Source organism: Pocillopora verrucosa, chromosome 9, assembly GCF_036669915.1.
Source record: "Pocillopora verrucosa isolate sample1 chromosome 9, ASM3666991v2, whole genome shotgun sequence".
Taxonomy (NCBI): Eukaryota; Metazoa; Cnidaria; class Anthozoa; order Scleractinia; family Pocilloporidae; genus Pocillopora; species Pocillopora verrucosa.
In genome coordinates this window covers 4,185,549-4,198,582 of record NC_089320.1, presented here as the reverse complement: position 1 = coordinate 4,198,582, position 13,034 = coordinate 4,185,549, and the positions used below count along the sequence as shown (strand labels likewise).

The following is a 13,034-nucleotide window of genomic DNA, read 5'->3' as shown; positions in this document are numbered from 1 at the left end:
TCTCGCAAATATTTCCACTCTAGCAAATAAGTTTCCGTAACTACGCTAAGAGATGATTTCAAAAAGCACATAGAACCTTTCGTGGAGATGTGTCCAAGTTCGGTATGCATAGTATTAAGTCTGGTGCCGCGTCCAACCCCGCTAACGGGCGTATTCCATGCGACCTATTGGATATACATGCGGGGTGGAAGTGTCCTTCTTCAAAGAGTAGATGTATTAAGCACACAGAACACAAACGGTGACTGTTTAAATGCGTCAACAATACTTTTGCTGTAATTTAATTGTTCACGTCCCTTGCAAAATAAGATCGGAATATTCTGGTTATTTCGAGAAAATTTCTAGAAATATGACAGAAAATATTTCTCGGAATTTCTAGAATTTACCAATTTTCTTTTCTGGAAAATTCTAGACTATTCTAGAATGTTAGTGGAACATTCCAATTAGGGTAGAATCTGCCAGAATTTGCCAGCTTATTCCAGAAATCACAAAATAGGATAAAATCAGGTTTTTCCAGCTTATTACAAAATGTAGATTTCTAGAATTTTCTAGAAAATTCTTTCATGTTCCTTAAAGTAGCGGTGATATAGATAATGTACCAATTTCCAGCTTTTTCTAGTATATTCTAGATTTTGAAGATTTTTTCAGCATTTATTCCAGGTTTTTCAGGTGTTTACTTCATGATGATTCACTCTGACTAATGACTATAATAACTTTTACTTGCCATTCAACAATCTCAACTAATTTATTAGATGTATAAAACAAGGCTAAACCCATAATTTACCATGAATCTTACCAGGCTTTTTGTTTGTAGCATTCACATGCCCAACAAAAACAAGAATCATGTTTTTTTTTTGCCAGCAATACCCTAAACAAATTTATTTGAAATTCTATACAGTAAAAATGAAGTATCCAAAATGTATGTTACATATGAAAATCTTTTCTTTGTCGCTATGACTGTCCTGAACTGAAACTGAAGAAAACATTGTCTTTTTTGATAAAAAATAAACAAGGACAATAAAATGTTTCTCATAGCTTTCTCTGTTCTTCTTCTCTGCATTTAGCCTTGTTTTCTTTATTTGCTCTGGCCTTCTTTAGAACCAGGCCAAGGTTCTTTCTCACAGATGACCTTGTAGCTGCAGTGAATCCTTTCCTTAGCACAATACCTGTAAAAAGGAAAAAGCAAATGAAAGCAGTTTAAGTAAAAAGCATGTTACATTTGAAACTGTATAGTGCAAAACATAAATTATACAAAGGAACTCTTGCTGAAAGAACTTCAATTATTTTTAACCACATATTAATTACTGAATTTTCAATCGCTGAATTTAAACCAGTAAATAGATGCAGTCAGCTAACATGTGTGCATCCTTGTTGCCACCCAATTCAGATTATGTGGTGATTCATCCAGGAGGCTGCAATTGTTCTGTTTGTAGATACTCCCTTGCACTCCATTCCACGCGCCAAATGGCACAATCTATGAACTGCACCCTCCCAAATGAATCTTCAGGTAATTTTAATTGAGTGGCAAAAAGGCTCTAAACACATACATGTAAGCTGGTTTGCCTATGTTATTTGAAGTGCAAATGTAGTTGGAAATGTTGACCATTTGACAGCATGTAGTATGACAGTATGTATGTGCAGTATTTTGACATGTGACCATAATGATGAGAACTTTTCTTTCAGCTTCCATCAATGTCTAATGCATATATTTTTTAAACAAAAGTCAAGGAAATGCAGCCAAGACCTGTGACACAAAACCAAAAACAGTGAGCACATATAGGTGTATATAAATAGTTAAAGAAATACACCTTTAAAAATTAACTCACTTTCTAAAAGGCTCCACCTTGATGGACTCAGGCCTGGTCTTGCTTCATAATCTTTATTGCACTGAAAGCCAGCGACTGATGAATTCTGCAGTTCCTCACTTGAGAACAGCTGCCTTGCTAGTGCCTCCACAGCTGACTTTGCATCGGTAGCATCCTCTATTAACTTGACCAATGTCTCCTGACTATAGTTTTGACATGAAAAAGATATTAACGAGAGAGCATAGACATAAAGCTAAGAATGAAAAGAACCGTCAAAATCGAAAACCTGTTTGAAGTCAAAATTCTTGAGATTTATGTTTTAACGAGCAGTGATGTGAAGATCAGGTATCTGGTGATTTCGCCAACGAGTGATTTCACCAACGTCACGTTCGCCAATGTCTTTGGTCGCTTGGCCAACGCGATGAGTCGCTTGGCCAATGTCCTACTGGTCACTTTGCCAATGTATTAGTTTACTCTAAATAAAAATTTACCATTACTTCTTCTTGCTTCTGTGTGTTATTTACTTGACTGAGCTGACTTGATTTCCCCGTTCAAACTTAGTTTCCTTCCGTTATTTTGTTCGGACTTAGTTTCCTTCTCTTGTACGCGCAACTTAAAACACAGTGGGCCCACATAAATGCACGGCACGCCACACGTCACCGGCGCTGTACGTTGCTGAATTTAACTTAGAGCAATAAAGTCACATGTGTGCAACCTTTTCCTTAAGTTCTTCTATAAGGTTTATTTGTCGATAACAGAGATTTATATAATTACCTTTGAGACTTCTAGAACAGAGATTTATATAAATACATTGTAGACTACTACTACTACTAATTCTATAACTCCAGCGCATATTATAACTTTGATCAAGAGTATATAAGTATTACAAGAAACACACGCTTGTATATTACCATATGAATAGACGTGTAAACTCATTGTGTTAAAACTTGTTAATTTTACCCTATTGTTCTAAATAAACCAATCCCATTGCTTGAAACTAACTGGTATGATATTTCGATCCTTCGAAGTGTATAAAACACACTGGCATGCGAAGAATGTTCATTTCAATCATACGATTACGACACACTCTACTACTCATAACGAATTATCTCGGAAACCTTTCTCTCGGAATACTATTAATATCAGGATGGCTACTGCGCAGATTTTAAACTGTATTGTTTGTCACGAACTGGTATGGCCTCGGCAGCAAGCGGTTCAGTGCGATGGATGTTTTCGCTGGAACCATCGAATGTGTAACACTGGTAAGTTATATTTACTTATATATACTCTGATACTCTAAAAAGTAGAGACCTGGGCCAGGATTATAAGTTGATGGAGGATCTAATTTCTCTTTTATACAACTGTTGTTGCTTACCTTACACCTAACAGAAGACATCTAAAAGTAAAAAAAAACTCATTACGCTGACCAAAACTGAACCGTGACCAATGTTATTTAGTTTCTTATATCATCTGACAGTGAACTTACTTAAAATGAACTTACTTAAAATCCGTGCATTTTGTAAATAGGTTTTCCACTAAAATATTTTGCACTTGTAAATATTTATAAAAGTACGTATTGTTATTAAAATGTTGTTGATATTATACATGTTATATTTTATTTCTGACTCGTTTTGAAGGCTGGAAAACAAACTCTGATTGTTTCTGAAAAATGTTAACTCGTTAATTCACATCGTAACGCATTTTTCAAGCAAAAATTTTGAGTTATACATTTTTGGAACACATTTGGAAGCCATCGGAGTTTGTTATTCAACAGTTTTAAATTACCGCGATGTTAGTGCTCACACGCCGGCTTTTTCTGGATCTGTCAAAAATATGCAAATTGTTTGGAAGTCAGCCAAGCGAAACTAGCATTAACTTAAAATTGTTCTGACCCAAGTATCAGCATTACATCCGAAGTATCAGTAAGCACCCTTTTTACTAAGCTATTACTAAGTTATTACTAGACATTTGGCGTTGGCGAAGTGACCAGTAGGACGTTGGCCAAGCGATTCATCGCGTTGGCGAAGCAAACAAGGACGTTGGCGAACGTGACGTTGGCGAAATCACTCGTTGGCGAAATCACCGCAATTCGAAGATCAAACCAAGGAATTCGAAAGAAAACGGGTTTACCAACCATTTGTAGCACTTCAAAACGAAAATCAATGTAATTGAGAAAAATACTGGGTGCATAAACTCACCAAATACTGCAAGAACATGTCCCTGAAACAACATGGGTCTCTTTGTCGCTGGATCTGTTCCTTGCAGTGAACATTCATCTCCTTCTCTCACATTGAAGGGATCACGAACGATGATCTTCGAGGAACTCTGCGCCTCCACTCCCCACGATCCCCAGTCAACAACAACGTACCTGTGCTTTGGCATTTTCGGAAATCAAAACTAAACAGAACTCAGCTGAACAGGACGAAACTGAAAGTTAAAACGGACGCCAAGGACGATCACGGTAAAACACGTGGAGATATGAATGTCACACCGCGAACAGACGCTTCCAAATTCAAATCTGGTGGAACTTTTGCTTTGATCGTATTGAAAAGCTGTGGTCACTTCAAAGTCGGCGAGAAATATCACAATCTGGCATGGGTCGAAAATAAACACGTGTGAAATTCTTCAGGGGCAAGGTTTGCCAGATGGTTATTCTTCTTGTTCGCTTCGCGCCCATTCTGTCCAAGAATCACTCTTTCTTGCAAAGTTAATAAAAAAAATTCGTAACAAAGTCCTCCGCTACAAAGTAAAGGATTCCCTGGACACACTTCGCATTTTTTGTGAAGCAAGCGGCCGTTGCAGCCACAACTGCCGATCCGCCATGTTTGTTTACCAAATGCCGACGAATTTCACCGCTGACCAGTTGATCGCTGCAACGACGGCTCTTATGTACCCGATCGCTGTGGACTGTATCCTTGAAGAAATCATTCACCTTTCTGGCAACTCAAACGATTGGTGTGTTGCTAGGGCTCCGAATTGCTGTGGTCATTGTCGATAAAGTTGTTTGTAATGAACAAAAAAGTGAGTAATTTACTTATTTATCATTGTACTTGTAGTGTTAAGTATCTCTCTGCAAAGTTGGCTCTTCATAATGTGAGCCCTGACAAAAGCAACCATTCTCAAGGTGTCAATGGTAGTCACAATGTGACTCTCAATTGTTCATTCTCAAGAAAAATTTGGACTAAACACAAACAGGAAGATAACAGAAACAATCTATTCTAGCTGTATCTTGTATTTTCATTAGTGTAAATGCCCTTATGCAAATTTCTTATTCAAAACTCTGCGGTGAACAGAATTTGTCGGAGTTCTTAATTGATTATGAGAAACTTGTTTAAAACCAACAATGTTAGTCACTGATTAGATGACTGTATAATCAGACAAATCTGCTAATAAGTATTGAATAGTGGCTTTGCATTATGAAAAAAAATCAGCATGTTGAGAATCTACTTTTCAATGACAGGTGACTTATAACTGTACATCAAGTGTACCTGCCCAAAACTGATTAATCTAATTACTCAGGGTTTCCAGAAACATTATTGTAAATATCAAATCACTGATTTCCGCTACTAACAAAAAAGAAAAGATCCCACTGATCTTGAAAAGGTAGATCTAGAATTAAAAAAAAAAAGAGCCAATGATAGTTGTGTAAGTTTTACTACTTTGAATCTATTATGTATGGCAAGCTGTAAGGTAAAGTACATCTTTTCATTTTCTTATTCAAGACTTTAAAATAAAATGAAATTGACTAAGCTGACAATTTCTCTCAGTTTTGCTAAATGTAAATTAGTTGTTAACTATTTCTAGCTTATTCCAGTTTCCTGCAAGAAATATAGACTGGAAAAAGCTATCAATTTCTGGCAGCAGCTAATGCATGTGTTAAATTCCAGCTATTTCCAGCTTTTGAAAGAACTTAAAACTTGGAAAATGTTTTCTTGAAAGAAGCTAGAATGGGATTCTGAAATAAAGCTGTCATATTCTAGAAATTTTGAGAAACTTCCAGAAATTATCAGAAAGCTGCACATCGTTCTTATAGCTACTTAGTTGTAGTCTGCTTATACGGTGTATGTCAAACGTAGTATAGTCTAATGATGGGAGATGTGAGTTGTGCTTGGCCTGTCTCAGATTTTCTGCCTTATTTTCTTTTAGAGCTTTTTGAGGACAGGTTTTTCTGGCCACTCTGGCACGCTTGCAAATTATTTTGTCAATTCTTTATTTCAATTTGGTAATGCTTGTTTTAACAGGAGTTTGGTTGTACATGTCTTTAAAGTTTGCTCATTGACTCCTGATGCATAGGAACCAGAGCAAGTCAAGGTAACATAAGATGCATACCTTTAATGTTTGACTAAGCACTACATTTTGGGTTTGCAACTGTTGTACTGGACAATACTCTGGCATAATTTTAAATGGGCTTGCATCTTAAAGTGATCAAGGCATAGTCTCTGACTTGGTGATGGAATATTTTTAATTTTAGAGAAAAGGTACAGGTAAAATAGAACTAAATGAATGTTATGTAGTAATTTTAGGTTTTGTTTTTAAGTTAATGACAGAATCAGGAAATAAATAAGTCAATGGAATTCTTGAGACAAAAGTCAATTCCCATACAAATAAACCAACTCCTCAAAGTAGCAGGTACTGTTAGTTATTTTAAATATTAATTTCTAAATTTTTATAGTTTATAACATTTTTTGAAAAATAATTATCACATGATTTTTGTTGAAGGGGTGAAAGTGAGACTTGGATGAAGTTAAAATATTTACAACAAAAGTTTATTTCCCTGGAAACCTTTCTAAAAAACTGTCAAACTTTGAAAAAAGGGATCATTAGAAATCTTGCAAGATTGAAAGTTCACCATGAGGAAAGGGGCACACATTTGGCTGTTGAGAGAACAGACTCCAAAAAAAAGTAAACCTTTCTATAGGAAACTTGCCATGAAGTCAAAGTCAAAGATGGACAACTGAAAGAGTGCCCCTGTTGAAATACTCTCTGTGGATGTAACAAGTGAAGACTCTGAAAAGTTAGAACATGTTGCTTCAAATTTTGTGTCAAATTATTTTCAAATCTTAGTGATGAGATTGCTAGCAGTGACTCACATGATGAGGACAGGCCAAGAACTAGTGCACCATCAACATCATGTCAAGACATTGAGAGGCGACGGGCAGCCTCCATCGGAGCAGCTATGTCTTCTTACAAGGGTAGAGATAGGGTAGGTTCATTTGATTCAACCAGAAGTGAAGATGGTCTGACTTGCAAGGCAACCATTTGTGAAAGAGTGCAGAATAATGGCGATGGTGACCTGGAGAAAAGACTACAGGAGGACAAAGAGAAAGTGATTGCCGTGTTGAAAAGAGTTCATCCCAGTAGGGTATGTATCTTTAATTACCAAATAAAGAGGTCTGCACTATCTATTTATTTATTTGTTATGTCATTATATGCTGTTTTGTAATGTCTTGAGATTTATTAAGTTGATACTTAGTGGTGATTATTCACCCTTTACACTCAAACATCAGCATGCATATTCTCCATACTGTTCTCTATACATTTAGTGACATGATGACAAGGAGAATTTGTTTAATGATTCAGTGCCTCTTTAGTTGGTGATCATGTCCTTTATTCTTGTGATCTTAATGTGCGATTCATGGGTGATACTGTAAGAAAAAAGTAGATGCTGGTCACTCTCAGGGGTCAACAGTTTAATGGTACATGACATTGCTTGTGGCTTGTTTTAATTGTGGGTTTTTGTTGCAGTTACTTTTCAAAGCAGCAGAATGGAAGAGTCTTCCTCTTATGGCTGCATCCCTTGCAGAAGGTAGACAAGAACATGCTGCACTTATTGTTTATTTAATGGCTGCACAGACATTTTTGGAAAGTGATACTTACAGTAATCACACAAACTGTGTGTAACTTTCCACTTTCCTCAAAAATGTACAAGTCATGAAAGTATTTATGGAAAATTTTCAGGTGCCAAAGTGAACTGGGTAAATGAGGAAGATGAACGAAAAACAGCACTTCACCAGTCTGTCTTAGGGGTAGGTTTGACTCTTTCTGTTGACTTTCTGCTATGCTGAGTACTTGCAATTCCTTCATGGAAGGGTCATCATGTAATGAAATTATTATTTTTCTTCCTCAAGGGATCATTACCAGCTTGTGAGTTCCTTTTTTACAAAATGGAGCTAAAATAAACCAGAAAGACAAGAGGGGAAGAGGTGCACTTCATCATGCAGCACTTCTTGGGCAGACAGGGTGAGTTGATCAAAAAGAACATTCTATTAAAACCATTTTCTCTCTTACCATCACTGTTTTCTGCAGTCATTGTGAGTGTATTGAGAACCTTGCTTGTGTCTGTAAGGCAAAGAATTTTACTTCTTTTTCTTTCTTGCTTCAAGTTGTTATTATCAGTATATGAATATTGATAAGGTTAAGACTTACAACCACATGTTTCAGTAAAAGTTCCATAACTGTGTGTATTTAAACCTAGTTCCTGTAGGCTTCTCTCACCTAGAATATTGGAAAACACAATCATTTGTGGCCTGTGACTATTTTGTTAGAACAATTTTTGTTCTGACCTTCACTATTTCCTGCAGTCTTTGTGAGTCTATTAAGAACCTTGCTTGTTTCTGTAAGGCAAAGCATTTTATTTCTTTTTCTTTCTTGCTTCAAGTTGTTATTATCAATACATATGAATATTGGTAAGTTTAAGACTTACAACCACATGTTCCAGTAAAAGTCCCATAACTGTGTGTACTTAAACCTAGTTCCTGTAGCTCTTAGCAACCAGTTCTTTCCGTAGAATAGTGTCTATCTCTAGAACACAATACAGTGGTGTGGCCAGGGCTTAAAACAGTTCACCCAGCTGTGGCATCATCTGTCATCACTTATATTAATACTGCTCCTTTATTTTCAGTCCTATCCTCTTGTTCCTGAAGTGAGGAGGTAACCAGCATGATGTTGATGAGAATGGAGGGGTGAGTGTGAACATAATGTGGTGATGCATGAAAAAAAGCCCTTGGAGACAACCTCCCATGAACTGCTAGACTTTCCTTCCAAATTAATCTGTATTCCCTTGGAAAACAGAGGAAGCAGTAGATGTTGCAAGAAAGGTCACAAGTGGCTTTAAAAACAGTGCTCATGAAAGTTTCTTTGATCGATTTCTTTGGTTAATTTCAGGACCCTCTTACAATCGCACTAAAACAAACAAATGCTGATATTGTTACTCTGTAAGTATACAAATGCAATATAACAGTAGATGTTATCTGATTATGATGCTGTTCCTAGGAACTGGTTTTTTTATTTATCTTTCAAGAGGTGAATGAAAGAATCCCAAAAAATTGGAATTGGAATTCACACAGCAGTCTTTAGTCATTGCCTTCTTTGGTTAAAGAATCATTGTTAGGAATTGTAAATTTTATATCTTTTTTGGATGTCAGGTTATTTTTGTATCTATTATGGTAAACATATAGCTACTTTTGGTCCATTTCTAACTTGTCAACATTTACTAGACAGTGAAAAATTAAATTGTGTTATAGGTTGAGACTGGCAAGACTGAATGAAGAAATGAGAGAAGATAATGAGATTGCCCAGGGTAAGATCTTTTAAAGAGGTACTCCATCTAGTTCTTTCTGATTTGTTTTGTTTGTTATTATACCATAAATCAAATGCACTCTACTTATCCATAATTATAATTAGTTGCAGAGGGAAATTACTCATCAATCACTCAAAGGGGTGTAAAGGTGAACCCTTTACACCCCAACATCATTATGCATATTCTCCATACTGTTCTCTATACATTTCCAAGGGTCTAACAAGGAGAATTTGTAAAACCATGAAGAACTTCGTTAGTTGCTGATCATTTCCTTCATTCTCGTGACTTGAACATTTGATTTAAGGGATAGATTGTAAAGAGAAATTAGAACCTTGTCACTGTCATGGATTAAAGGACTAACTGCTGTCATTTTTTTGTTTCAGGTGATGTTACATTCAAAGATGTTTTCAGAGATTTTTCTAATATGGCATCCAGAGATCCTGACAGGATTAAACGCAATTTTGATGCAAGTGCACCAAGTAGACAGACACAACTGTGATAACAAAATCAATTTGTTCCACCTTAAATTGAAAACAAATATTTGAGGTCACTTCACATCAAAATGTTTCATTGCTCAAAAATAAGCACACAAATTCTCATTTCACTGAAGAAACCAATTTGAATATTCAGTTCACTCTAGATTTAATCATACCACAAACACAAAAGGAGTACAATTATATATCCAATTTATGTTTAGTTTTGTAGTAACTTGCACTAATCAGGAATTAATGTTTCACACTGACAATATTACTACCTGTCATGTAATGAAAGAAAACTGAACAGTACAAATTAGCATATTTTTTATTTATCAGGAATGTAAAATTTTCCCCAAGTAGTTATTTAGTAGTTATTTAGTAAATCATTAATTTAAAAAAAAGGAATAAAATTTGTAAATAAAATTTCCCCAATGACAACTGAATGGAAGGAAGGACATCAATGTTTAATGAAGAGTTGACTGTATGTATACTATGGCCAATGCTCAGTTATGAAAAATTGTACAGAATAACTAGTATTGAATCATTATTTAGTTGATTTTGACCAGATTTAGTGGTTTCCTCCATTAGATTGATATTGATTTAAAAAATAAAAAACAAACTGATCTCTGCCTTTTTGTTTGAAGTCCCATCAGCTAATTTTTGTTTACCTTTTTACACCCTAACATCAGTATACATATTCTCCAAACTTTTTGTCATACATTTTCTGAGGGGCTGGTAAGGAGAATTCGTTTAACAAACAAGAGCTGCTTTATTTGGTGATAATTCTCTGTATTCTTGTGACCTCAATGTTTGATTCAGGTGTGATATTGTAAGGAGAAATTAGATCCCAGTCACTTTCAGGTTGGGGTATTGGGGTTTTCGGTTTTGCGGTTTTGGCTATTTTTAAGATTGGTTTTTCGGTCTTTGTGCCAGAAAACTTCGGTTTTTACTATTTGGGTCCCGTTTCTCTTCGATCTGAGCGGAAAATATGCGTCTCCACTGATCTCGAATAACCGCAAAAAGCTCTGTATGCTCCACTTGTCACCACTGCATCGGATCGATCAGCGTTTTGATCACTAGGATGTGGACATTTAAGGCTGTTTTGCATGCGATTTTCGGTTTTGATCTAATTTTTTTGCGGTTGTGTGTTTTCAGTGATTGCGGTTGCTAATAGACCCCGATGCCCCCTTCCTCAGCGGTTTAACAGGTTTAAGGGTGTAAATGACTTACGATTCTCTTCAACTTTTAACAATACCACACAAATATTTTGATTTCGATCCATTGTCAACTTGTCTCCCAGTCTAACAAGCAAATCCAAAGGGCCGCTTCAGGTTTCATTTCTTTTCCTCTTTCGAAGAAGCCAAAATCAAACTCAAAGGAAGCGAAGATAGAAATTTTTGAAGTTGTAGTTGACGCAAACAAAGTATTTTGGAGACTTCAGAGAAAAACAAGGTGCCAAGTAGAAAAAAAAGCACTTCCAAAACTGTTTTGTTTGTTTTCCATTTCAAACTGTGGTAATGTGGTTTGTTTATGACACCAAATGCTTAGCTCTATTAATTATGAATGCAGACAAAACTTGGTATCTAATACTTTTATTTCAATTGTTTTAATTTGAAAACAAATTTCCCTGAAAACATACTCCACTTATCACATTCTTATCAGAAACAAACCTGAATAAAACTTCAAGGATTGTCAACTGTCCATATCATTTTACAATTTATCATCTTTCAGGCTCTAGCGCAGCTCCCCAAGCTCCGACCATTTTGGTCGCCATTGCGAGACAACATTTGGCGACTGAAATTTCGACAAAAGTCGCCAATAGGCAACAAACAGATATAAAACAAAGAGGAGGACATGTTGAAAATTTACCCAACGAAAAAGGAAAAGGAATCTTTCGATTTCTTTACATTGATTTAAATCAGTCAAATGCAAACTAAGCAGAATCATAACGTTGAAACGGTTAGATTTAAGTCGTTAAAATTTCTAACAGTGGCGCGTTATCGCAAAAAAGAAAATCTTGAAGTTGCGAGGGTAGCGAGGGTAGCGAGGATTAGCATAATAATAGCGATTGCCAAGTCACGCACACTATTTCCATCCTTTAGTCAACAAGTGTGAAATTGGTTCAACCTCAGCGAGGAGACCGAAGAGGAAGTGTTGGTTTTTGAGCGCTTTTAATACAGTCAGCAGGTGTTTCGGAAAACTGTTTCCAGCTACCTTAAACTAAAAAGACTTCAAGGAAAATGCTGTTTTTATTAAAAGAATTAATCGATGCGCGTTAATATTCCTATTTGTAAGAACAAGGTGTATAGCGATAATGTGAACTTCATTATATGAGATCTATGATATTTTGGCTTGTGGGTGATACACTTTATCGGTGCTTGAATTCGCCTTTTTCGCAACTGTAGTAAAAAATATGAAATCATTGTCCAGCGGATAAAAATCCTCGCGAAATTTAATTCCTTATAGAACATTTAAATTACAGAAAAAATGATCTGAATTGTAAAAAAACAATATATACAAGATATGTATCGGCAAACACACAAATTTTGTAAACTGGTCTCATTGGTAATTCAGTTTATTTTTTACCTTCTGTTGCGAAGTGTTGTCTTTAATTTACAAAGATTCTCGCTATCATCTTCATCTGAATCGGCTAGATTGGTCAAACTCCTTCGAATATCTTTCGTCCAGTCGTCAAAAGTTACGACATTTTGGAAACTAAAATGAATTTGAAACGCTTGAATCGCGAATTTTCATTCCCTTCTTTTGTATTTGCCGGCCTTGTTTTGAGATCGCAAAAGTATAACCCCGCAAAATACCGTCTCACCAAAATCATGTAATTAAGTTCTCGCCACATAAAGTACCACTGAGTAAGGTAGAAGAACCGATCTTCTCAGATAAGTTGCAGTTGAAGTGATTGCCAAAAAGAAGCCTGAAATCCTGAGAAGGTTCAAACTCAGAGGGGTTTCCAGCCCGTGCCTTCCGAGACTATCAACTGAGCTACGTAGCCGCATGAAGGAAGAGGAACAGCCAAATTTACGTAGATTCTCAGGTTAGATGGTCCGACGGTGGTCAACTAGTATTTGGGAGGAGCGGGTCCGATTCCCGTCGAAGCCTAAATATTTTTTTTCCTGGATCGTTTCTTCACTCTAAGTGCTTATTCTTATCCCTTAACTTTCG

General features: G+C 36.1%; 2 protein-coding genes and 1 pseudogene across 6 annotated transcripts in view; 2 read left to right on the top strand and 1 right to left on the bottom strand.

The window, feature by feature from the left end:
• The window catches only part of LOC131786192 (uncharacterized), a 164,809-nt gene that overhangs the window by 93,461 nt on the left and 58,314 nt on the right, over positions 1 to 13,034 (top strand). The gene's annotated exons all lie outside the window — the stretch shown is intronic.
• On the bottom strand, positions 189 to 4,644 carry LOC136283228 (uncharacterized). 4 transcript variants are annotated; one of them, XM_066171711.1, is made up of 4 exons: positions 4,001 to 4,644; positions 1,931 to 2,005; positions 1,824 to 1,837; positions 189 to 1,163 (listed from the first exon to the last, which is right to left on the bottom strand). In XM_066171711.1, exons 1-4 carry the CDS (start codon positions 4,072 to 4,074, stop codon positions 1,027 to 1,029), a joined length of 300 nt encoding a protein of 99 aa, XP_066027808.1. In that variant the 5' UTR covers positions 4,075 to 4,644; the 3' UTR covers positions 189 to 1,026. The 4 variants fall into 4 exon arrangements, with proteins under 4 accessions (XP_066027808.1, XP_066027807.1, XP_066027806.1 ...); XM_066171710.1 differs by having other exon boundaries at positions 1,931 to 2,001; XM_066171709.1 differs by having other exon boundaries at positions 1,824 to 2,001.
• On the top strand, positions 4,624 to 9,395 carry LOC136276923 (arf-GAP with coiled-coil, ANK repeat and PH domain-containing protein 2-like; annotated as a pseudogene).

What these genes read in the sequence shown, in the direction of transcription:
- LOC136283228 (XM_066171709.1), bottom strand. Translation starts at nt 4,078, where the DNA reads ATGAATGTTCACTGCAAGGAACAGATCCAGCGACAAAGAGACCCATGT. An exon ending in ACATGTTCTTGCAGTATTTG is followed by an intron (nt 2,002 to 4,000) that starts GTGAGTTTATGC and finishes AACTATAGTCAG; the next exon opens with GAGACATTGGTCAAGTTAAT. An exon ending in AAGGTGGAGCCTTTTAGAAA is followed by an intron (nt 1,164 to 1,823) that starts GTGAGTTAATTT and finishes TCCTTTTTACAG; the next exon opens with GTATTGTGCTAAGGAAAGGA.